Source organism: Photinus pyralis, unplaced genomic scaffold (genome assembly GCF_008802855.1).
Source record: "Photinus pyralis isolate 1611_PpyrPB1 unplaced genomic scaffold, Ppyr1.3 Ppyr1.4_LG8, whole genome shotgun sequence".
Taxonomy (NCBI): Eukaryota; Metazoa; Arthropoda; class Insecta; order Coleoptera; family Lampyridae; genus Photinus; species Photinus pyralis.
In genome coordinates this window covers 11,298,444-11,325,470 of record NW_022170819.1, presented here as the reverse complement: position 1 = coordinate 11,325,470, position 27,027 = coordinate 11,298,444, and the positions used below count along the sequence as shown (strand labels likewise).

Below are 27,027 nucleotides of genomic sequence, written 5' to 3'. Positions count from 1 at the left end.
TGATGGCTCGTTGGAAAGAGGAAGGTTCAAGGAATCTACTGTAAATTTGGGCCACTTCCCGGTTCCGGTACAGCATCTGACCAAAGTCCGGTTAGGTTTTCTCGGGAACCACCCGACCGAATTTTCACTGTAGATTCCTTGAACCTTCCTCTTTCCAACGAGCCATCAACCAGCCCTCCTAGCTTCATTAATAACTTCGCCAGGCCCGTTTAAGCGGGGTCACCTCCGGATTTTTGACTATATTTGCCATTTTGACCCACAGGGGGGCCCCCCACACCCAATCCCAGATGTTGAATTGAAATTAAAAATTCTGAGCATACTAGGAGATACCTTTTATAAAGGAGTTGGAGTGGCAGAAGTTGGAATAAGCAGTGAAACTTATAATTTATAACAAATACCTATATTTTATTAATTGCAGTTGAACAAGTCTGTGATGGATCTGGAACCAAATAGTAGCACCGCATCTCCTGCAGCTCACACATCAGAACCTTTAGCGTCACCTATAGCCGAATCTGGACCAGCTAAAAAACGCCCTATAGACAAACAGTGTTCAGAGAAGAAGCTAGTGATCACGACTATTTCGCCACCTTACCTGAAACATCAAATCCCACGAAACGGCAGAAAGTAGAGGAATCAACCGAAAAAATTTACAAAGAAACGTTAAATCTTCTACGAAGCATAGATAATGTCAGTGTATTCGCACATAGGTTAGGTGGTTTAACCAAAGGGATAACGGAAGGCTCAAATGCAATGAAACAACTTGTAGGAATGAAATGTCGAAACTATTTACAATTTCATTTCTAACATCTTGTCTTTGTAAATGAGGTGGCATATTTATATTAATTTGTGGTAAAACACATCCTCGTCATTTTGAAAGTGTTCATTTAACAATGGTACCCTAAATCTCATACATAAATTATGTAAAGCCGAACATGCATTTACAAGTTTTCCCACAAAATTAGGTTTGTACCTTGCAGTTCGTTCTTGTAGTACTACCCTAAATCGACATTTTAAAACTCCAATTGCCCTTTCTACACAGTTTCTGGGACGAATTGAATGATTTACATTAAAACGTGATTCAGGGGTGTTTTCTGCAGGATTTAAAAATGGTTCCAGAGTCGCAATCACAAGTGGAATCTGTTAATGAAAACGACGATGAGAACCATCAATTATTCTCAGGTAGCTAGTTATATAAATATTGGCCTAAAAATAGTTGCAACTACTTAGCTACTAGACCTCATTTTTCAGATTCACTACCCACGACACCTAGATCATATCGCAGGAACAAAAAAGGGACTGCAGAACGTAATGTACCATCCAAAATATCAAGAGTGTTTCCTTTTTTTGAGAGCAAATCCATCCAACACTTTCTCAATGATTACAGCAATATGCCTGTGAATATTCAACAAAGCATTGAGGCGATTTTCGCTGATGGTATTTCTCAAATAAGTTTTGAGCCGTCTCAGGGTAGAAAATTATCTCTCACTGGTGGCACTTGTCACAGGTAAGGTAACTAATATTCTTAGTAAGTTATTCACTGTTGGGAATATTTCTGGATTGCACATTTTCAGTGCGTCCAGAGCATTTTTTGGAGAACTGTGCGAGGAAGAAATATATTGCCACCAAACTTTCATTTCACCAACTGCTGCTTCCCCATCGATATCCAAGATATCCCCGACTTGTCGCGTAGCATCATTGCTGTTTTTGTGGGTGCCCCGCAATATGCAAGTGCCGAGGCGAGAGCGCATCATCCAAAGGGGGTTTGAACCCCCAAACCCCTCCCTTGTATACGCCCCTGGTGGGGAAGCGCCAAGTTCATAGAAGAGTCAAATTATTACAAAATGTATATTGTTTTTTTTACAAAAATTCTTATATAGCATTTCCTCTTCTTCATAACCCAGGTGGAACACCAATGTTGGTAAAATGTTAGCTCAATATGTGAAAAACATTGGGTAAATGTTGAATACAAATATTAGCCCAATTATACGATGTGAACATTACGCGATAATGGTACAATATGGTATTTCTATATTGCGCCAATACAAATCTAACATATTGTACCAATCTAAATGATAAATATAGAGTCAATGTTAAAAACCAATATTGGTTGTGTTAACATTAGTCATATTGGGCCAATAACCTACTTCTATATTGTCCAAATACAGATTTTTTATATTATACCAAACAGTATAATAAATATAGAATCAATGTTGGAAATCAATATTGGGAAAATTACGAAATGTTATATTCTGCTATATTGGCCTGATAAAGGACTTCTATATTGCCCAAATGTAAATTTTATATATTGTAAAAAGAAGTATTGTAAACATTGGATCAGAATTGTAAAGCAATATTGGGGAAATTTTGATATCAGAACGTTTGGCTACGTTGGTTCAATGAAGTAATTCTATATTGTACCAAGTAATAGCATAAATATTGAATCAAGTTTGTAAACCAATATTGGGAAAAAATCGAAATGTGAATATTTGACAACGTTGGTCAAATATACATTATTGGCATTGTACCAAGCATTATCGTAAATATTGAATCAAGATTGTATACGGATGTTGGGGAAATTTCGAAATGTGAGCATTCCACCATGTTGGTTCAAAAGTAAATTGCTCAAATATAAATTTCACATGTACCATCAGACAAAATAAAGGTTGTGAAGAAATATCGGGGACATATGGAGTGCAAAGTTTTGTATATAATTGGTCCAATATCATATGTTTCTGTATAAAATATAAAATGTAAATATTCAATCTTATTTAGTCTTATTAAGTCCGAATGTTCACATTTTAGATTAATCAATGTCTAAATACGTACGATTGGACAATTCTAACACGGTCTTCGAGATATTGTCTCACAACTTTCATTCAGTATGAAGCACTATATGGAAAAACATAGAACTTTGAAGTAGGATAATGTTGGAGTAGTTACAAAATTTTGAAATTACTTGTATCAATATATTCAATACATTTGTAAATCACAGAATTGTTGACAAGTCAACATTGAGAATTAGGTAGTTATGAATAACAAATAAATTGCAAAAAATATGTTATTATAAAAGAGTAAGTAAGGGTAACAACATAGAAGATATATTAAAATTAATTATCTAAGATAAACACAACATCTATTAATATCTATTACAAACATCCGTAAAAACGACCTAATTTACTATTTAAGCAAAGTATAAGATATTACCAAACGAAAAATTGCAGGTTTAAAACATATAAGCATAAATTCTCTGTCCCAAGTAAAATTTGCACCCCTCTAAAAAAAATGCCATTCTCGAAATAAAAAAGAAAATAGTTGAATTTTGTATTATAAGGGGATCAAATTTTACATCGCATTGCAGGGGCCATTTTCTTGTTAATGGACAATCGGATTTATCATTGATGAAAATTTTAGTTAGGACACCTATGTGTAAAATACAAATTTTTTCATTCATGCACCATAGCAATTGCAGCAAAATATTCACTTTGGGATATATGGTCTAGTGGTAATACAATGCATTTAGAAGCCACATCTGCCGAGCGACAGACGATTGAAATGGCCTCATTGGTTTGGGAGATATTTGCCTCTGTTCCATAAGTCTTTTATAAATTTGTGCCATAGGTCGATTTTTATTACGCAACATACCTTTAAGTTTCCCTAGGTAACTTTCAAATGCAAAGCAATTGAAATCATCTACACTATAATTGTTACTTACTGCATCTTCGACTAAATGAAGAAGACAATGGGTATTATAGATTGGCTCTAAATTTGGATATAACCTCTGAGAATCCGAAATAAATTTCTGTATAAGTGTGATTGCAGTTCTACCTAAAGTTTTCGAATACACGCCTCTGCAAACAATGCGCATTGCAGCATGAAAACAAAGAAAATGTTTATATTTTGAGGTAGGTAATAAATCTTTCATTACAACAGGTCCCGTATATAACAAAAAACTTCGGAGCTCTGACGCTTTCCACATATCTATTTCTACAAAAGATCTAGGTTTCCGGTTAAATTCGGTTGGAAAATATGGGGCCATTTTAAGCATTCGACGGCTAGCTTCTGTCCTAAACTTTAATGCGATGGAACATTTCCAAATAGGTTTAAACCAGTATTGAATCATCCTCCGCATAGTTCCCAAACATGACATATGCATGTAATCCAGAATAAATCCAGACACCAGTCCAAAGTTGTTTATTTCAGTTAGGGGCGATACACCCTTGTGGTGTTGTTCCTCGTGCACTTGCATATGAAATCCGTTGTCTGTACGAGATTCACAATTATAATCCAATGGGTATAACATCCTACTCTCAATTCTCCGACCCTTTACGGTACATTTTTCACACGCAAAGTATGAATTGTGAGGTTTAATATTTTTTAAAAAAGACCTTGCCGGTGCGTCACAAACCATGTACCTTAAAGAACAGGTAATTTTTTCTCCCTCGTACAAAAACCCATTGGTTGAAAGGTTATTGAATTCTGTAATAAAGTCATTCAAATAATCTTTCAGGCATAGCGGTTTGCTATTTCCTAAAAACAGGGCAACAACAAATGGAGAGAAGGTGTAATTTTTTTTAAAAACTTTAGCTAATATTGGCCAGAACTGAGACCTGGAACTTTTGTATATGGGCAAACCATCAATATTACAAACTAGTTCTATGTGATAAGAATTTTCCAATGTAAATAAGGAAGATCTAATGTCATCATTAAGCAATTGGTGACGTATGCCATTCTCTATCCCAAAATAAAAAAATTCGCCGTTACATTTATCGGCAGACAGCATGGATTTAGAACAAAACTTTCTCTTGGTTTTTAGTAATGTTTTGCTGCTTTTTGGTAACTCCGGATGATACCGTCTCAAAATGGACAATAATGAGGTTAACTGTTTGTGATTGACATTTTCTATCAGAGCCCAATTTCTTAGATCACTTTCGATAGAATGTTTAAGTGGTTCTATTAAAGCATTTTGTGAAATTGTTTCATTGCGCAAGTTGTTTAGTTGTTTTCCTGTTTCTGGTGAAATTGTCTCAATGGATGGAGTAGGTGGGTAAGGCAAATTCGTTTGGCAAAGTACATCGTTACTAAGGGTAGACACACAAGGTAAATATGATTCTATAGGAGATTTACAGATGTGAACCTTAGAATCAGAGAAAACAGGGTGTACGGCGTGTTCTAAACTTTTAGATGAACTCGGCAGCTGTGTTACTAACAAGCGTCTTTTTATGAACATGGATTTTCTAGACCTTGGCATATTTGATAATGAATTTTAAATTTTAAAACTAAATTAGCTATGTAGGTAATAAGAATAAAGTAAAGAATAATGTTATTATACTACAATAAGTGAATAGGTACCTAATCTGCTTGGGTCATTGTATCATGATCTGAAGTCGTCGGAAACAGCACACGAACGCTTTCTGGGGACAAAAAACAGTAATCAAATAGATGATATATAATCAAATTTAAAATAGCTTACCTAAAACTGCTTTATACAACGTTAGTGATGAGAAATTTTTTTTCCCTTTTCTTCCAAATGCGGAGTATAATAGACTGAGCTCCTTATTCATCAATCTCTTCATAATTTGCTAGGTCGCTGTCTTAGGCGTTTCACCTCCTACTAGTGCCAAAATCTTCACCTAGAAAAGTATGAAACAAAAATTGATCATTATGGCTTAAAGAGAGTCAGTTATACTTACAAGATTTTCAAATTCTGTATCTTGCTTAACTTGTTCCTCCAGTTTCATCAAGTCCTCTTGATTCCTTGTCGGCAACTCGAAGTGTCTTGAAATTCTGGAAGGCGTAATGGTAGAGGAAGCAATAACGGCGGCAACGGACGATTCAAGCCGTGTCTGGTTAGACTTGATTTCCTTCAAATCGTATTCAATTCCGGCTATTGCTTTCATTAATTTAGTATATCGGTCTTCCGTAAGCGAGCAACGAAGGTTGGATGCAGGGTTCCTCTGTGGTGTAGCTATTGTGACGTCTGAACGTGGAAGAGAAATTAATTGATTGCGGGCATCTGTTTAATGATTTAATACCCTTAGATTTGGGAAGAGAACTGCCAGATTTTACGCGTTGTGCTTTTGAATTTTGTAGTTTTGATGTAGATCGGTACACAGCTGAACTCGATGGAGCTAAAAGATCATAAAATAAAATTCTTACCCATTCTACATCGTATTCATAATTATATACGAATCTTCTTCATTATCAAAATTAGTTACTCAAAAAAGAAGTAGATTTTGTGCAATGCATAACATGAGGTCTGTCCAAGCGCGTCTACCGAGATAATAACGAAAAAGTCTAAACTATTATGTTTTCATTGGGTCACTCAAATTGAAAGACCTATTGCAAAAAGTGTTTAACATTGTAGGCTACTGCTTTTTACGTATTCTACATGGATGTAGCTTTTATATGACGTCCGAAGTAATGTGATTAGACATAAGAGTTGCATTGCAATAAATTGGCAAACTTGAAAATATTAAATTTTACTCTACACAGTTGCAAAGTACTGCCCCACTAGGTTTTTTAAATGAAATTTGTCACTATATAGTAATAATAATATAATAATAATGGCATTTATTAAGCTTCTTCAAAAAATTAAAATAAATAATGGAAGAAAAATGAATCTAAAGCTTAAAGGGGCGAAGTTCAGTTGCCCAAGAACGGTACCGTTCCCAAGCTCTGCTCTTCCATGCTCAGCCCTTACCTAAATTTATGTTTTAATAACTACCCTAAACGTGAAATACTCATCTGTACTCATTTGTTTTAAAGTCTCGGCCACCTTTATTTCATAATTAATTAAATAAAAAATTAATAACAGTAACCTCAATGAAATGTAGTCCGTTTAATTTTAATTTTTTCATGGTTAAGTGAATTTCATTTTTTTAAAAGTATCCAAAAACATAGGTACAAGGAGTTCAATTTTAAAAAAAGTTAATTTTTTTTAATATCTAGGTAACCGGACCTACGATTGCTTTGTCAGTCGCACCATCGTAATCTCAAGAAAAAGTGGTTCAGAATGGAACACACTGTATACGCAGTATAATAGTTACCTAGTTCTGATTTGTTGTTCTCGTCCGAATTAAATGTCAGTGTATCGTCATCATCATTGCCCGATGTATCGTTTCCTTCCTCTTCAAAGGAATCCTCAATTTCTTCGCATCTAACAGAGCTAGAGCCGCTTTCGCTTTCATTGGATGTTGACCGTGATTCTATGACAGTTTCTTGAAGACGTCTCGCTGCAGCAATTGTGTTCCTTGTTCCTTTATAAACGGCGCCCAACTCTTTATAGGATACAGAAGTTTTAGGCGGTTCACATTCTTCTATTGAATGCTTCAATATTGATATGGGTACTTTTGGCCACAAATATATTGTTTTATCATCATTTACAGCCCAGGATGAGGGAATGTGATAAACAGAATTGTCTTTCTTAAAAATAACGACGTCCCAGAATTTCCTGGAAATGAATCGGTAAGCTTTTATTGCAAGCTCCAGGAAATTAGCATACAAGCACAAGACCGAAACAAGCATTTTTTTCCAAATAAACCGAGGGTCGCAAATGTTTCGTTTGGAAGTTACCCTTAAAAGTCTCCAAAATTGCATTTCTTTATAAATTTTTATCTCGAGAACCATAAGGCGTATCAAGAAGGATGGCACGCCCCGTGATAGGATATTGGGTATTCCCTCTCAGATTTTGGAAAATTTTTTCCAAAATTCCTACCCCAACATGGTGCACCCCTTACCGGGGTAACAAATTCTTATTTCAACGAAATTTGGTATTTGGGGATCTTTTAACATGAAAATATGCCATTAGTTTTTGAAAATTCGAAAAAAATTCGACTGCAATTTTTGGCCGGACAATGAAAGTGACCAGAATTTCACTAAATTTGTTGTATATGTTATGTAGGTATCTAGAAACAAAATGGTTGAACGGTTTTTTTAATACGGCTTCTGAAAAGAAAACTACATGCGCATCAGAACATTGCTCCTTCGAGTAGGTTGGAAACTCATAAGTGCGTAATTGCCAACTAGATTCGTAAGTAATTTGAAATGTGGAAAAATCGGAAAGGGCATGTGCCGCATACGCCTTATGGTTCTCAAGATAAAAATTAACAAAGAAATGCAATTTTAGAGACTTTTTTAAGCGTAACCTCCAAACGAAACATTTGCGACCCTCGGCTTATTTGAAAAACAAAATGCTTCTTTCGGTCTCCTGTATCGCCCCATTTATTTTGGCACATCTCAAATGTAACACCCTGTATACTAAATTCCTGACACTTTTAATATTTTACACCTAATCAATATTTATGAACGAAGAACCGTTCTAATACAAATATTTTATGTAGGGCTTCTATACAGTACCTACACATAATGTTATCAGTACAGTTGATATCAAGAATAGTAATTAAGTAATGTGTCCTAATAGATGCTATAGGATACTGACTGCACAATGTTAGCAAGAAGAGCTACAGGTATAATAATGTATAGAAGTAAATGCTCTACAATATAAAATTTGGAATAATTTTGAATTCCTAAATTTATATGTTATTACTATCGATCCGAGTTGAAATCCTAATTTAATTTTTTCTAATATAGTTTTTATTTAGAACGTAGTTCGAAAATAATATTGTCCATAATATTCTAGCTGGTTACATAAACAATTTTGGGCGACACACCCTTATAACTCCATAAAGTTAGAGAATGTGCAAGTATAATGACCGGTTTCTTATGAAAATTAGTTGAAGAACAACATATCTAACAGCAAATCATAAATAATGATTAAATTGCTTATTTCTATAAGAATATAAATGGAAATAATACTTACTTGGAAGGATTTACGGCCATATTGTAGTCTACACAGCACTATTAATACTTAGGTTCCAACACAATGTTTCTTAATATATACGTAGACAAAATCAGTTCAGAGAAGCTTTCAAAAATTAAGTAGACAAAACTCACAAACGATAGTAACTAATGATGGATATATTAACCACGCAACGTAACTATAAAATAAAGCAGGAAAATATAACTAGATAGATATACCGTAAACAACGAATGTAGACAAGCGGAACTGGCCTACTAGCTAGTAGCTACTATACTGCTGACTAGCACTAGAGATAAACAATTGCAATATTTGAAACTTCCCTCACCATTTAACAGGAATCAGGAATATTTGCAACAAACACGTTTTTCTTTGTTTCGTTTGTACCATTATACCTGGGCTGCACTCCGCCGGTTTCTTTGCTAATCTGTAGTGAAGGTTACTTTTAATTACCTTGCCGTTAACTTATTTTGACATTTATTTCGAAGACCTCTTATTCATTCAAATACTGAAATATTTCACATACAAAAATAACTCATTATTTTCAATATCCTTTAATAGGTGATTCGTATTTCATTTTAAGTAAACCAGGCGCTTAACACAAATTTAGTGATAGTGCTCGATAAGTTTCAATTTGCAATTTCGCTTTCGTTAGAAAAAGTATGCCTATGTCGATATTACGTCTTTTATAATGCAAAAAAAAATAAATTTATGTGCCACGCGCTTCCCCAATGGTACCGATTCAGGATACACGTATAAAAAAACGAGATAGAAAAGAAATATTAATAAACAATATTAGTAACTGCCTATGAAATTTGATTTTCCATAATATTAAGTTGGTGTCAGACAGTCTATATAGCAACCCCGCACGTGATTGCTAATAAATAAACTCGGTATAAACAGACGTCTCCAATTTTCGATAAGAAAATTTGGATGGATTTCAAAAATAATGGTGGTGTATCAAAATTGGCAATCGGTTATGATTAAGCACACACGAAAGTATCTAATTCCCGAGCTTAATCCAAAATCCACCCTGTTTCATCACATCACATAAATAGAGGCGTAATTAATTGTTAAATTTTGTGATAACAATTGACGTCCCCAACTTGATTTCGAAATGTCCCTGGACCTAATAATAAAATAGATTTGGATCGTTGAATGAAGCCAATGAAGGGATCCTTCATCAACGTTTGGATGTTTTAAACCGTTGTATTAATGAAATAGGTATATCAAACTTTGGATTTTACAATAATTGGGAGATTTTTGAAGGATCTGTGCTAATATGCAAACCTTTTAATTCATAGTTAGCACATTCCCACAACAATAAATAAGAACAACAAATAAAGCCATCGCACAGCGATTGGTTAAAGCGTATTTTTCGTATTTGCGTTACAGGTGATAAAATCAGGTCGAATGTCAGCTACCCTTGGATGTGTTTCATGACCTATTACTTTTTCGTTGTGAAATATTCTCATTTGAAATGATGCTCTGTAATTTCGATTTGTTTAGACGGAAAATGATCAATTGCCTTTATCGAGAGGACAGCAAAATTTTCGAAAAAATCACTCCATAAATAAGAAAGGTACTGGATTGAATTTTATTAGAAGTAGCGATATCTTTGTCAATGACAAAGTTGAGGTACGCTTGTGTGGAAGGGAAATGTATTCGAAATTCTTGTTCAATCACGGTGATTTGTAGCGATGAGTCGCTGATGTTACATGTCTTGATTAAAAACTGCTCTTTATTTAAAAAAATGTTTTTAATAACAACATTTACAATTGGATTAGATATTGCATTGCATACGAGATGTTAACAAGTGACACGAAAAAGGAATTTGTACGTGTTGGTCTAAGAATGCGAAATTTTACTTTTATGTAAATGTTTTTAAGTAGTAGGTAGAAATTTACCCCTAAATAACAAGTTTTCTTCACAGCAAAGTTGGATTTAAATTCAAGGACATCTAGGTAGTACAGTTTTACCAGTGTTAGTTAACAAGGATACAAAGTTTCAAAGCTTATTTTATAATCATTTACCCCTTTTTCGCTTTAAATTAGGTATCAGAAAATTAAACCAGTAGGAAATAAAGAAAATAGAAAAAAAATTACCAACGATAACAACATAATCGAAATTGCTCTTTTGAATATCGTCCAATGATCAATGGAAGTGTAATTAAGATCAATAGATGTAAACAAAATTTGTCTCATCAGTGAAATAATAGTTCATTGCATTCTTATCCTGTAAACATCTCTACTTATTAGAAATCAATTTAATTATCTTAATCTGCCGTCATTATAGGCAAGAAAGACTAAGTACCTATGTAAATTAACATTCCACTTTCTACCCATCAAAAATATTTGGAAATTATTCTTAGGAGGCATCTACACCCCGCGCAAAAACTTCTCTAAAAGTGTCTGTTTTTTCTCAAACAAAATATACCTAATGACGAAAAGAGTTAATATTTATTTAAGGGTGTTAACAAGTAACCTAAATTAAACGATGCCAGCACTTTCTCATGACAATTTTCGTAAAATTTTTCAGTTGCGGCGTCCCGAGCCGTGTCTATTTACTGGTATATAATACACTTTTTTTTAGTTATTGTCTATGTATTTGAGCACAGGACGGTTCATGCTAGGACTGTATCTAGTTTTTTTTGTATTAAAATGTTTGTTCAAAATATACGAACCTTTGAATAATGTCTAAAATAGCAGTTCTTTGTCATTCTGCAGCTTTGTATTTGAAGTTTCTATTTAATATAAAATTAGATACAATCCTCGATCTGTCCTTAATAAACATAAACGTAATTTTATGTTCTTTAAGAAAAAACAGACACTGCGCGAAACCTTTTAGAGAGGTTTTTGCGGGGGGTGTAGATGCCTCTTAAGTTGTAGGTTTAAATGTTTTCGTTTTATAACATTAGGGTTATTATAATAAAAAGAAGATATCTAATTAATAAAATTTTGTAAACGTTTATGTAAGGCATCATATAAATGAGCAAACTGCTAGTAAAATTAATTATTTTTACATTTTATCAAGTGGGGCGAGTTGATTTTCCATATCTATTAATTTAAATCATAGGTTTTATCATTAAATAGAAAAGGTATTTACCATTTAAAAGGGCACGATTTCGTAAATTTAAAAAAAAAGGTTGTTGGTATCTAAAAAAACTAAATTTCACAACCTTTTTGAGTTTCCGCTTATCTCTAAGTACGGATTTTGAAGATTATAGTTGAAATAGTTTTTCGTACTATATTAAATTTTATGAGTGTAGGTAATAAGACCCAACGTCGAAAATGCAAAATATTTCTAATTGATCAACTTATACAGGATGTTACAAAAATAGTGGGCTGACTATATGCACGCGGCTTCTACGATTAAAAATAAGAAAAAAAGTCTAATTAAACATATCTTCTAAAGTGGCTCGTTACTGAGCTACAGCTACTGGAAATTTTTTTTTATTCAGAACGATAACAATAAACGGATCTTTTAAACTGAAATTATTATAATAAATGTTCAAAATGACCTCCACGGGCAGCAACACACATCTGAGCTCGTCGGATCATGGACTGTCTCACGCGTTCAAAAATTCCTGGAACGTTTCGAATTTGCTGGCATCCGTCTACGACTCTCTGTCGAAGATCCTCAGCATCTTCGACTTGAGTAGAATACACCATAGATTTTAGATGATTAAAGTGCGCATTACCTACTTGATAACGGTCTGATTTCAATTTAGTGATTACCTACTTGATAAAGGTTCCGTTTATTGTTATCGTTATGAATAAAAAATAAAAAACTTCCAGTATAGCTGTAGCTCATTAACGAGCCACTTTAGAGATATGTTTAATTAGACTTTTTTTTCTTATTTCTAGTCGTAGAAGCCGCCTGCATATAGTCAGCCCACCATTTTTGTAACACCCTGTATAACTCAAAGTTGTTGTCTTAATGGAATTTAAACAGCCATTTATAATTGGTAGGGCAATTAGTACCAAAGCTTTTGCACTGTAAGTATCTACCTCTCAATGAAATTATGGGACCATGCGGTGTGGCTTTCTAAGCTTACAAAAGTGCATGCGGTAAGATTTTTCAGTGGATATTGGAATCCCATTTCGTTGGAGTTGGATACTATTCTATCGATAGCCTGTTGCATTGTTCTATTCATTTCTCTCATAGTAAGTGCAGAGTAGAGAATGGTTAAGTCATCTACATAAAGATACGTATTAGAAACAGACCTGGTTAGGGAATTGATTGCAATGACAAATAGTACTATACTTAAAGTAGATCCCTGTCGAATACCGTTCTCTATATTCCTAGAAGCCGACAACGAGTTCTCCATTCGAACACGAAAGATACGATGCTTTTAAAAAAGACGATATAAGTTTTGGAAGCTTCCCCCTTAATCCCCATTGGTGGAACGTTTGTATTACTCCGTATCTCCACGTCATGTCGAAGGCTTTCTCCACATCAAAAAATACGGCAACAGCATGATGCCTGTGTAAAAAGGTCTGCAGCACTACAGTTTGTAGATGCAATTGTAACCAAAATAGCTAGTTTGATTTCCCGAATAAATTTCCACTCAACACAAATTGCAGAAATCACATTTTTTTAAATCCAATACGGACTTATCCATATAGATTTTCCAGTATTGCATTTACATTGGTAGAATGTAGCGCAGCTAATATTGTAAAGAGGCAGGTTAATTTATATTGAACCATGGTTTTACAATACAACGTTGTGAATACAATATTAGCGCTATGTTGAATAAATATTATAGTAACAATATTGGATTAAAGGTGGTAATATGCCATACCAATTCTTGGATTATCCATTTAGTGTTTTTCCAGTATTGGATTCAGATTGGATAAATAAATAAATATTGTAGACAGGTCGATCAATTTATATTTAATCTATAGTATAAAAACATCGTTCTGGTTGTCATGAATATAATTTTGGCAGTATATTCATTAAAGATTGTACTAACAGTATTAGATTAAAAGTGGTAATATTATATCGTACCAATTTTGACTTGTCCATATAGATTTTCCAGCATTGGATTTAGGTTGGGGGAATATAGTGCAGCCAACATTGTAAACAAGTCGATTAATTTATATTTAACCAATATTATCAATACAATGTTAGAAATACAATATTGGCAGTGTATTGAATAAAGATTGTGGTAACAATATCAAATTAAGGACGATAACATATCATACCAGATCTTCCTATATTGGATTTACATTGGTGGAATATAGTGCAGCTAATGTTGTAAGAAGATCGATTATCTTATATTTAGTCAATGTGATACAATACTATGTTAGAAATATAATATTGGCACTACATTGAGTAAATATTGTAGTAACAATATCGAATGAAAGATGATAATATTATATCATACGAATATTGCATTATCTATATAGATTTTCCTGTATTGTATTTATATTGGTGGAATATAGTGCAGCTAATGTTGTAAGGAGATGGATTATCTTATATCTAGCCAATGTTATACAGTACAATGTTAGAAATATAATATTGGCACTATATTGAGTAAAGATTGTCGTAACAATATCGAATGAAAGATGATAATATTATATCATACGAATATTGCATTATCTATATAGATTTTCCTGTATTGTATTTATATTGGTGGAATATAGTGCAGCTAATGTTGTAAGGAGATGGATTATCTTATATTTAGCCAATGTTATACAATACAATGTTAGAAATATAATATTGGCACTATATTGAGTAAAGATTGTCGTAACAATATCGAATGAAAGATGATAATATTATATCATACGAATATTGCATTATCTATATAGATTTTCCTGTATTGTATTTATATTGGTGGAATATAGTGCAGCTAATGTTGTAAGGAGATGGATTATCTTATATTTAGCCAATGTTATACAATACAATGTTAGAAATATAATATTGGCACTATATTGAGTAAAGATTGTCGTAACAATATCGAATGAAAGATGATAATACTATATCATACGAATATTGAATTATCTATATACATTTTCCTGTATTGGATTTATATTGGTGGAATATAGTGTAGCTAATGTTGTAAGGAGATCGATTAACTTATATTTAACCAATGTCATATAATACAACGTTGTAAATACAATATTGGTGATATATTGGATAAATATCGTAATAACAACATTGGCTTAAAAGTCGTGATCTATATTGGTCGGATAACGGTTGTACATCAGAAAACAGGGTACGATATTCGAATATGGTCCCAACATTGTGCCAACTGTAAGCCAACATTCGGTTCCACCTGGGAACATTTAGACATGCATGCAGTTATATTTATACGGTAACGTTGGCGCTTCTCTGTCTATTTTTGTACGTAGAAAATATACATTTGTTTTGTAAGGTTTTGTTTGGTAATAAGGAAATAAGTTTATTGTGATGGGATAAATGCACAGTCGTAGATCAAGTCGTCATTGCTTTATTTCGAAGATGAGGAGCTTTGCTTCATGAATATATGATTTTAGACTAACGGTGAATAAGTCTAAATCCAATATGATGCGTGGAATTGGTTGAAAGGGACCTAGCATTGAATAGAACTATTGTAGGTTTAACTCCAAATGTGTAATTTCTTATTTTGTCTCCACTTATTCAGGATTTTATTTCAAGAGCATCAGCTCCTTAGAATACAACTGCGTTCTTTAATGCAAAGTTTAATATCTTACATTATGCATTCTCCTTTTAAAAATGCTGATTTTGCGTCTGCAACTAAAGCCAGCCATTTTACGGGTTAGGTACATACGTTCGGTTACAAGCTTATATGCACTCTTCCACAGTGTTGTGTATCTATTGCGTTTTTGGTTCCTTTGTGTCCTTCAAAAAAAATGGACAAGGACATTGATGCCCTGTTGTCCCAATGGGGCATGTCTGACGAAATAGTGCAACGATTTAAAGGTAAGTAAGTGTTCCTACGCAGAATTTTTTCATTGTATCAGCTTTAAAATAATGGCGCAACATACATTGTAACTGATTTCTAAAAAAATGGTAATTTCAATATCCATTTATTGCAAGTTTGCTCAGGATTTTAAAGGTGCCTATATTAGAAATTTAGGATAGATTTTAATTCACGTACGTTAAACGAAACGCTTAAAAGCTCAGAAATTCAGCCACCCCGAACCGCGCCCAGAACAGTGTACCAAACACATTAATGTACTCGTACATTTTTTGCTTACTTTTATTGCCTATGTACTGTAATTAAACCACTATATTTTATACTTTTAGATAACCTAATTTGCCTCGACTATTTTCCCACCTTAAATGGACGAAAAGATTTAATGAAGGAGCTTAGGTATACCAGCTGTAGGTTTAAGATTAAAATTTGAACAAAAGCTCAATGAATGGGTACATTTAAAGCTGAGTACTTAAAAATGAGCTTACTTTACCTTTATCTAATGACTAATTTTCATTAACCTACACTTCTGCAAAATACACTGTGCACATACTTGTTTATTGTTTGCACACCATCTATTATTGCTTTCATTGTGCTTTCAATCTTTAACATAAGTACAGTAAATATCACCCAACCACTAGGTAAACTTCCTACTGTATTCCAGTCAGAGTTGGTAGGATTAACGCTTAGTGCAAGAACAGTTCTTATGCATAACATAAAGAACAAAACTATCAGAATCTCAAGTGACAGCAGGGCTGTCTTGCAGTCACTTGGTCACTGTAAAATTACCTCTAGGATGGTTTCCGAATGTCACCACGTACTAGAGCAAGTAGCAAGCAGCAACACCCTTGAACTCGTATGGGTCAAAGGGCATGCTGGAACGGAAGGTAATGAGAAAGCCGATAAATTAGCCCGACTGGCCTCAAAACAGGCGTTTTATGGTCCAGAGCCGGCGCGTTTTTGTACAGGGCTATCAAGGAAGAACCTGAGGTTACTCGTGGGCATACTTTCTGGGCACTGTAAACTAAACAAGCACATGCACTGCATGGGTTTGGTGGAATCACCATCTTGTAGAGGATGTTACACAGACGACGAGACGGCATACCACATACTCTGTGAATGTCCCGCTCTAGTCCAACTGAGACGATCCATGTTGGGGGAATCCTGGCCGGACATGGCTACGATTAGAGCCTCCTCCCCTTCCAGCGTCCTAAGGTTCATCTCACGTGTGGGATGGCTTGAGTGATGTTGAGGGGTCGGGCGACCCTAGTCAGGGAGGTAGTACAAAGGGCCCGAATTTGAGGCCTAAGTACGCGTGGACACTGTTCACCCTCCTATCGTAATCCAGAATCCAGAATCCAGAATCCCAAGTACAGTAAATATTATTAATAAATACAATAAGCAAATAAGCCGACTTTTTACCCGAAGCAGGATTTTCACGAAAACTCCTAGAATCGTCGAGTACGTCGAGGACATGAAAATATATAAAAACCGGGCAAATCGCTCGACCAGTTTTCCCCCCGCGCCACCCCCCTTTTCGTGTTTTTCCCCATAAAACGCCCTCCGGAGGACCGAAGGTAAGTGTCACGCGGACGTCGCCGCGGCCCGGGGGGGTACCGAGGACGACCGCGCCGAACCGCGTACATTGGAATTTTTTATCGCCCACCGGCGGGGGGGCTGCCGTAAGACGTGAAAAAAACGCGAAAAAACACCTTTTCGGACCTGGAGGAGAAGTTATACTACCTACGGACTCGGTACTTTCGGAATCCGTAGCCGTTACGTTACGTCACTTTTACAATTTTTTTCGATCCGCCTCGACCACCCAGGGAATTGGGAGTACGATCCACACTAAACCTAAACTATCGTAACCTCGGCGTTGAGAGCTTTCCGACAATACCTATCATATTCTCTTGCGACTTTCCATTACCGAGATTCGCATTTTGGCGACACCTGTCGACGTCACCCGACGCCGCCGGCGCGAACCGTCCCAAATGTGTCCTTCCCTCATCGACAACAAACGGGTCGCGAAACGTCGATAAAAAAAATTTTTTTCACAAACGGGTATATATATATATATATATATACTCATTTATATATATACACTTCCGTATCTACTCGTACGCGATCGATCTCCGAACTTATACGTATAACACGGGAAAAATTTAGACCACGCGCAGGGATGCGTTTTAAAGGGCCGCGCATCTCTTAATATCTCCCTTATTTACCGGCCGATCTGGACCAAATTTAAACCGTAGCTGCGCCCCGCCGGGGGCTCGAAATGGGATTTTCAATTTTTTCCTATCCCCTCCCCTTTTCGAGATATCGACGCCTCTCTGTCGTCTTTCGACCTGCGACCTCGATACTTCGGAATCACGCGTTTCGCGACATTTCTAGACGATCTACGCAAAAACCGTTTTTTGAATTTTTTATCAAAAACTTAAATCGCGATATCTCGAAAACGGACCGTCGTAGATAGGGGTTCATGGGTGTCTTTAGAACGTTCTCGGCCTAATCTAACCGATGGGACGGTCAAAATTTCGGAATGGAGATAGAATTCCCTAAAAGGTGGGAACGGATGTCCTGAGTCTACAAACTTTCAAATATTAAATTTCGTCGAGATCGGACGGTAAACAACGGAGATATTGTGATTTGTAATTTAACACCACAAAAAACAGTTAAAACGCGATATCTCGATAACGATTTCAGAATGTAGAAAGAAGCCCTTTAAAAGGCATCCGTGTGAATGAACGAGTAGAGTAGGTTAGGTTTAAGTTAGGTTCACAATCAAGTTTGAGGTTATGATTAAGGTCGGATGTAACTCTCGATCTAACCCAATAACGCATTTAGACTAAATCTAACCTAAGCGATATCTAACGTAACTACGCGTTTCGATCTAACTTATCCGTAATTTAACCTAACTGCCCAATTCGACCAAATCTATAACCACCGTCGTCTCGGTCTAGCCTAACCGCAATCTAATCTAACTGCACATTTTGACCTAACCCAATCTCTACTGTCTCGCCCTAAGTTAAACGCAATGTAACTCTTACTGCAAAATGCAATTTTCCTATATATTGTACAAATTGTGCATTCGCAAAAATAAACTTTTTTATAGCCGTACGCACCGTAAAAATTTAAGCTGAGCTTAGCTTAAATCTAACTGCAAATTATTGCCAACCATTGTCCCAATATACGTTACCGTGGATATTAAGTTACACTTAAACTAATCCCGGATAAACTATTTCGATGTATACAGCCATAAAAGATAAGTAATGAAAGGCGTACATGTGATTTCTTTGAAATACACTGTATATTATCGATGTGATTTCCATAAATCATAGGTACTATAGCCACATCCAAAACAATAAACATAACCTATAAGTTGTTTAATCGCAATAAAAACAAATGACAAATAATTAAGTATGTATATTTTAATCTCGAACCCTTTACTTTGTTTACATTTCCGGTTTAGGATATAGCCTCGACACCTCTGCTTCCAGAAGCAACGTTACGTACTTTTCTTAGAGGTAAATTTTTTTATAATTAATAGCGTTTATTGTGATTAATTAAGAGATTACTTTCTAGATATGGCTAGAAAAAAGAGTAGAAAGGTTAGTGGAGCTGCATTAGCGAAAATGCTGGGGCGAAAGAGCAAGGGTGAGTGTTTTTACTGTTAGTAGTGATACACTTATAGGGTTTTACTACTTTCAGAGGCAGTCCAGGAATCTTCTGTTACGGTTGATAGCTCCACAGGTATGTTCAGTTTGTATACACGTTTACTTCTATGGAACACTTATCTCACTAAACTCGAATCGTAACGTATCACCAAACAATTTTGGTCGGAAAGGCAATTGGCCTGCCGACCACTTTTCATTGTACACGTACAGGCAGTCCGCTGGCTAATTTCTCATATCGTTAAAAATTGTCGATGCAAGTTCTTGAAACGCTGCCTACGTTCAACAAACTTAACTTTTGAGTTCGTGAATTGTACCTATGTGTTTTATTGAGATGAATGAAAATGGTCTGCTGATATCGAATGTGACAAATAGGTCCGGTCTACAGCCTCCAATGATAATCGTATATGTGTATTGAGTAAAAGGCCCCATACACGGTACGATCTATCTGTCCGATCCGTCGTTTCAGATCGATCTATATGTATAGCTCATTGCGATCAACGATTATATTTTTTGGCTCAGGTCGACTTCGACCTCACACTTTTCTAGATTCAGTATAAGTAATAAGCAATCGATCGTAAACGACCAATCGTTTCGTATGTGAGTGGTAAGCTTTGGACAGATCGATCGCAACAACGGATCGTTCTGTAAATGGGACCTTTAATAATAATCGGTGTACAAATAGGACGAAAAGTCCATGGACTGATAACAAACTGTACGTGAAACCGAGCTTTAGTCTTGATTATTATTATTTCTCATATGGAGCAATGCATTAAAACACATGGGACATGGTTTACTTAAGTCACAGTACACGGCATATTTGTGTACGGCACAATTTATGACTGCTTAAGTGTTGCCGGTTGAAACTCAAATTACGATTGCACTGGCTCGAGATAAGACAAAATTCATTTATATCTTTACAATCGCCCTGAAAGGATGTAATAAGTGATCTAAGAATCCATAATATTGAATCTGACAATTACAATCTGATACTATGAAATATAGAATAAATCAAATTTTCTATTAAATTATTATTAAAATATCATGTTTGCCAAACGAAATTCCGTGGCTTAAGGTTAGGAGGGACGTTCAAATTTTAATAAAATTTTTAACTTTCTGACTATATTTTACCTCTTGGGCATTTATTTTGATCCCAAGGGAAAATTATATAATACTTTTTTGTACATCTCATCAACATCAAAATACATCTTTTTTTGTATTTATCATTTTTCTATATTGCAAGTGCTTTTGATAAAACTGCAATTAAATATTATTAAAAAATAAATATGGAACTTTTTTGTAGAATATTGTATGCCACATTAAGTAGTAGTACATGCGAAAATAATTTCAAAAATTTTTTAAAGCCACTCTCAAAATCCATCCCTGTTGCTTTCAGCCTTGAGCCACGAGATCTTGATAACAGACATGACGATTTCTAATTAACAATGTATCAATATGTATCAAATCAATCAGCATACTTTTCTTATGTTATACTAATGCTCTATTTAAACACCTATTGTTTTAACGTAATTCAATACATGTGCAATACTTCTACCTAAATAATTTTAAATATCTAAAACATTAATGATTAATAATTAGTTTGTATATATTACTTTACAATCGATTACGTAAACAAATCTAAAGTCAAAGGCTTTCAGACCACCTCGAATCAGTTAATTTTTTTTATTCATGACAGATTATTTTCCAAATTCATGTTAAAATATTAAGCAAATACATAAATGGAAGATTTAAAAAAAAATTGAATTTTTAATCTTTATCAAAGAGGAACAAAAAAAAAACAGTTTAAATAAAACCAATAAGTGGAAATTATAAACCAAATTAAATTTTATGTTAACATTTCTATACTAAAATTGAAGAAATAAAGGAAGAGTATTTCCTGTTGGAATTTGAGTCAAAGATATTTAACTCATTAGTCATTACATACTACAAATGATGCCACTACTTGAATTTATATCAAATTCTATAATTTTTTAACAAATAAATTTTTTTGCAATGTAGAACATGTACAATGTAACTATATTAATAGATTTACTGTGGCAATGTTTTAATTTTGTACTTTATTTTAGAACCTCCCAACATCTTTAATGGTGTAAGTCTTGATCAAAGGGTGGACGACGTAAGTTTGAACTTTATTACTTATCTTATTCTTAATATAAAATGAAACATATCATTTTGTTAATCATGTAATTATTAACTATTGAATTAGGAATTTATAATTTTTAAATGATTGTTTCTGCCGCACGTTTGGAATATATCTAATTACGTTCAAGAAAACCATCAAGATAACTTAAACAGCCTCAACCTATCAAGATTCTCATCAAAATCAAAAACCATTACATCATCAAGACGTAAACCAACGAAATTTTTTCAAGAAACAAGAAAAAACATCAATTTCTTCATTCAAGAATCAAAAAAAAATATATAACCTCTCAAGATTCTCATCAAAATCAAGACGTAAACCATCGAAACTTTTTCAAGAAACAAGAAAAAACATCAATTTCTTCATCCAAGAATCACAAACAATTTACAACCTCTCAAGATTCTCATCAAAATCAAGACGTAAACCATCGAAACTTTTTCAAGAAACAAGAAAAAACATCAATTTCTTCATCCAAGAATCACAAAAAATTTACAGCTTATCAAGATTCTCATCAAAATCAAACAACATTGCATCATCAAGACGTAAACCAACGAAATTTTTTCAAGAAACAAGAAAAATTTCTTCATTCAAAAATCACAAAAAATTTACAACATATCAAGATTCTCATCAAAATTAAAAACCATTACGTCAAAACCAACGAAACTACTTTTTTCTTCTATCGACGGTTTAGTTTAAAGGAAAAAAGAAAAGGAAATATCATTTATCAAGGTTTCTCAGAAGATCATAAAAATAACTTTTAAAATAACTAATATAAAAAAATGTATCATCCGCGCATTTTAATTTTTATTACAGATGCTTATTTATTTTCAGGCAAATTCTTCTAATTCAAATAAAAATTGTGTTTCATCTAAAAAAAAATGTTTAAAAGGTAACGCTTTAAAATTATTGACGGCAAAACGTAAAAGGGAAGAAGAAAAGAATGCGTCGATTGTAGAAGAAGAGAGAGAAGAGTCCCGTTTGTCGTCAGATAGTCCGCCGCCTCCTCCTAGCAAGAAGCAAATAAACATACTCCAAAATATATTGCTACCGGAGAACACCGTACGTCTGTCGCAAATTTTGATGCCTCCGCCGCCCCTTCAAGATACCACCCGAAAATCAACCGATGACGATTGTAAATTTGACAGATTTGGCGACGCGTTACTAGAAGCCCTCCAACTAACGCCGACAGAAAATGCAGAAGTTCAACTTCGTATACCGCCAACGATTAACGACATTACCAGGCCCTACATTATGGACGATTATTACGTATTCTGCAACGAAAATTTTTTGGAGGGATACTACAATGCGAGATCAAAATTGGACGTGGAATGCATATTCGGCATTATAATTTACCTGGCGTATATGGCGTACGATAAATGCAAGTCCATCGTCCTAAACGTCCACTACACGATAGCCGTTTGTGAAGGAAGACAATCGTTTCCGAACGAAGGAACTTGGGGTAATCCTGAAAATTTCGAAGTTATGTTTATTCCGATCTTCTTCCCGGGCCATTTTGCTTTGGTAATTCACGAAAGAAACGGAAGAACAATATTTTACGACCCCATACCTGCGATGAAAAATTTAGAAGGACATCGAGGTGCAACGTACCTGCCCGCTATAAAAGCTGCAATTCGCTATTACGACGCGTCGTTCCGTAATGACGAAGAGATCAACGTAGAAATCGCAAGTGCGACCGCTTACAATCTACAACAGACCGGTGACGATTACAATTGCGGGTATTACGTCTCCCTTTACGTCGAAACATACTTAATGAACGACAAGAGAATGCTGTTGGCAGATTTTAACATAGCGACGGAACGCCGTAGAATATCGGAATTACTAAGAGAATTATGCAACAACGTCGTTCCGATATACGAACCGAGACCGGATAATCCATTCGATTATTCAGAAACCGTTGACGACGAGGTCATGGAAGTTGTCGAGGAAGCAGCACGTTCAAGCGCAAACGATAGTTACGACTCTGACATCAGCATGCGATCCACATCTTCGACAAGTAGTAGAAGATCAACCAGATCTAGATCATCTACAAGCAGTCGACCGGAAACGCCGAGCAATGTTAAGAAAAGTAAATTAAAAAGTTTAAGATACTGCAACAAGAAACACGGCGTTTACGGATGCTTTGCAACATGCGCCGGCCACGACATCCAATATTTAGATTGCGGAAAAATCGGCGACAAGGTGTGTCCTCATTGTAAAGCGCTCCTGTTTAAAAATGAAACTACCATGATGTGTTGCAAGAATGGTGACGTCAAATTGCCACCGATACAACCCGTTCCGGAGGAAATTCGAAATTTGACCAAAGATCCCAAACACGGAAAACACTTTCTACAATACTTCCGAATCTACAACCAACTACTACAGTTTGGTAGCGTAGAAGCCGGTCGAAAGGCATCTCCAGGACAAGGTCCTCCGGTTATCTTAATTAATGGCGAAATAAAAAGACACATTAGCCCGCTATTCACAGCAGACGGAAAGACGCCGGTACACGGTCAGTTGTACATGTTAGATCCGATGATGATGGCAGAATCGATTTCGAAGAACTCGCTATTCCAAAAATTCGGCATCAAACGCGAGATACTGAATACTCTCTTCGACGACACCATCCGCTTTGCGAATCGTTTCAAATCATGCACACGATGTACATGGAAAAACTTATCGAGGCCCGACAGCAAGGTCTGGAAGACGTTCAACACGTCACTTTGGTATTGGTCGATCCCAAGAGAGTGCCACGCGAGGCGGTCGATGCAAGTCTCCATCCTCGTGCTGTCAACTTACCGCAAGTTAACGAGATATGCGCGTTTTACGTCTCCAACGAACGCGAGGAGCCCATCTACCGATACGGAACTTTTTTGAAAAAGAAAGACGGACGAACGCATATGCTTCCGATATACGACCGATTAAACGATTGTAGTCATTACGTCTTAAATTTGGCAAACGGAGATTACGGATATCATCCCGATATAAAAAAGGTCGTACAAAAGAAAAGACGACGTACCGCAACTGAAGTCGACGAAAACGCAGAAAATGCAAATCAACCGGACGCCTTTTACAATGACGAAGCCGTTCAGAACGACAACGTTTCGATGAGAGAGTTCTACAGATACTATTGTGCGATTCGCGACGAACCGACGGGAGAAACGCACTTTTTATTTCCGTACGGTAACATAGCCCAAGAGTATATGTTGGATCAAAGCGTCAAGGTGGATCAACAACTCTACGAATTTATTAAGAAAAATTACGACACTTTGTTCACCACGGCGACGGAAGTGCGTGATTATTTACAAAGAGAACTCAGAAAAACCGATCCGAATAAAACGTTAGGGAAAGTGTTGCGCCTCACGACAAGCGTCGTCGGTTCTCCCGCGTGGTATCAACAGTACTTCCACGATTCGATGGCGATGTTTCAACGCATAGGTAGACCGACTTTTATGATTACGACGACGAGCAACCCGACCTGGAAAGAGGTCAAAAACAGCATGATGAAAAATCAAAACGTCGTCGATCGTCCCGACGTATTATGTAGAGTATTCGCGATCAAGATTAACATGATGCGAGACCTTATAGAAAAGAAACACATTTTCGGTAAACCGAAGGCTTTTCTAGAAGCATTGGAATTCCAAAAAAGAGGCGGTCCTCACACTCATCGCTTGATTTCGGTCGATTGTCCTCATACGCCCGAATTCGTCGACGAATACATTTCGGCGGAGATACCGGTACTACCTCCGGCGAGTGACAAGAGCGAAAAAGCCGAAATGCAAAGAAGGCTACACGATTTGGTGATAAAATTGCAAATTCACACCTGCAACTTTCATTGCCTAAACGAAAAGAAAAAGTGTTCGAGAGGTTTTCCAAAGAGATACTCGAACGTGACGATAATTTACGAAGATAAACCGGCCGTATACAAACGCAGATCACCCGACGATGGCGGCACCTTTCATCGCACGACAAACGGTCGAGTAATAACGAATGCTTGGGTAGTTCCGTACAATCCAGCTTACCTTTTGGCGTTAGGTGCTCATTCGAACGTAGAATTCGCATACGGAGACGCTGCCTGCAAATATCTGATCAAGTATCATTTCAAGATGGGAAACTTTGCATACGTCCAGATCGCCGAGGGCAATACCGACGTCGTGGATTACGACGAGACGCAAGGCATCATGAAGGGTCATTATCGTTCGGCGATACGGCGTACGCGAGACTGTACAGTTGGCGCATCATTCGAATGTCCCACACCGTTTATCGTCTGAACGTACACCTGGAAGGCGAAGGACCGCAGTATTTTAGACGCGGCGCGGAAGACAAAGTCAAAGCGAAAATATTCGAAGGCAACGCGAAACTTTCGCAACTCGAGATGTTCATGAAACAATGTTTGGAAGAGTCGCGACAGCAAATAAGCGAAATTCGAAACGTCACCTTCGCCCAACTACCGGAAACGCATTGGTTTAACCAAAAGACCAACCGATGGCAAAAGAGAAAACGAGAAAGAAAAATTGTAGGTCGTTTGTATCCCGTTTTGCCCAATCATACAGAAAAGTTCGCCTTATATCAACTGCTGCTTTACAAGAAGGGCCCGCTGGGCTGGGACGATTTGAAAACTCCTCCCAATAGCACGACGCCCTGTAAAACGTTCGTCGAATGTGCAAAATTGATGGGTCTTCTGGACGACATCGAAATCTGGCGCAGAACCCTGTTCGAAGCTAGCAACGTAGGAAATCCGAGAACGATGAGAAATTTGTTCGCCCAAATCTTACTGCTCGGTTACGTCGCCGATCCGCTCGCTTTGTGGAACGAGTTTTTGCCGCACATGTACGACACGAGAAACTTGCGACAGAACGACGAGATAGAAAGGTCGCGAAGAATTAACATAGCTCTTTGTCTACTCAATCGACTGCTCGGGCATCACTTCACGAACAACGCGTTCTTTCACATTCCGATGCCGGAAAATTACAACGCCGTTTGCGACGACGAAAACGAGTTTTTCTTCGGCCAAAATCGCGCACTGGACGGCGAAAACGAGTCTGATCCTACACTGGCGGAGTTTCCGTTACAACGCAGAAACGACGACGCCATAGAGACCGAAGACATAGGCAATTACGCCACTTTGGCGAGTTACCTACGCCTAAACGAGGAGCAAAAGATCGTCGTAGACATCGTCGTTCGAGCGATGCAAAGTTCGCCGTCGGACGCCACGACGCCGAGACTCGTCTTCATGAACGGTGCCGGAGGCACGGGCAAGACGTTCGTTTACAAAACGATCATCGACATGTTCATCAAATACAGAAGGTACGTCATCATGACGGCGAGCACCGGAGTAGCCGCCCAACTCCTGCCCAGAGGGATGACGGTGCACAAGGCCTTTAGCATACCACTAGATGTCCTCGACGTCAACAAGATTCCGTCGATATCCGGTGGCAGCGTGATGGCGCAAAGAATT

At 36.3% G+C, this 27,027-nt stretch overlaps 1 protein-coding gene and 1 long non-coding RNA gene across 2 annotated transcripts; one reads left to right on the top strand and one right to left on the bottom strand.

Annotated features, from left to right (window-relative positions):
- Window positions 1–5,666: 5,666 nt before the first annotated feature.
- Window positions 5,667–8,838, bottom strand: LOC116178422. The gene is made up of 4 exons (XM_031497911.1): window positions 8,819–8,838; window positions 7,047–7,450; window positions 6,033–6,128; window positions 5,667–5,977 (listed from the first exon to the last, which is right to left on the bottom strand). The coding sequence occupies exons 1-4, from the start codon at window positions 8,836–8,838 to the stop codon at window positions 5,667–5,669; spliced, it is 831 nt and encodes a 276-aa protein (XP_031353771.1).
- Window positions 8,839–19,230: 10,392 nt separating this feature from the next.
- LOC116179835 lies at window positions 19,231–22,018 on the top strand. The gene is made up of 4 exons (XR_004147050.1): window positions 19,231–19,264; window positions 19,323–19,394; window positions 19,449–19,490; window positions 21,499–22,018. It is a non-coding gene; the product is annotated as an uncharacterized LOC116179835 (long non-coding RNA).
- The last annotated feature ends 5,009 nt before the right edge of the window (window positions 22,019–27,027 follow it).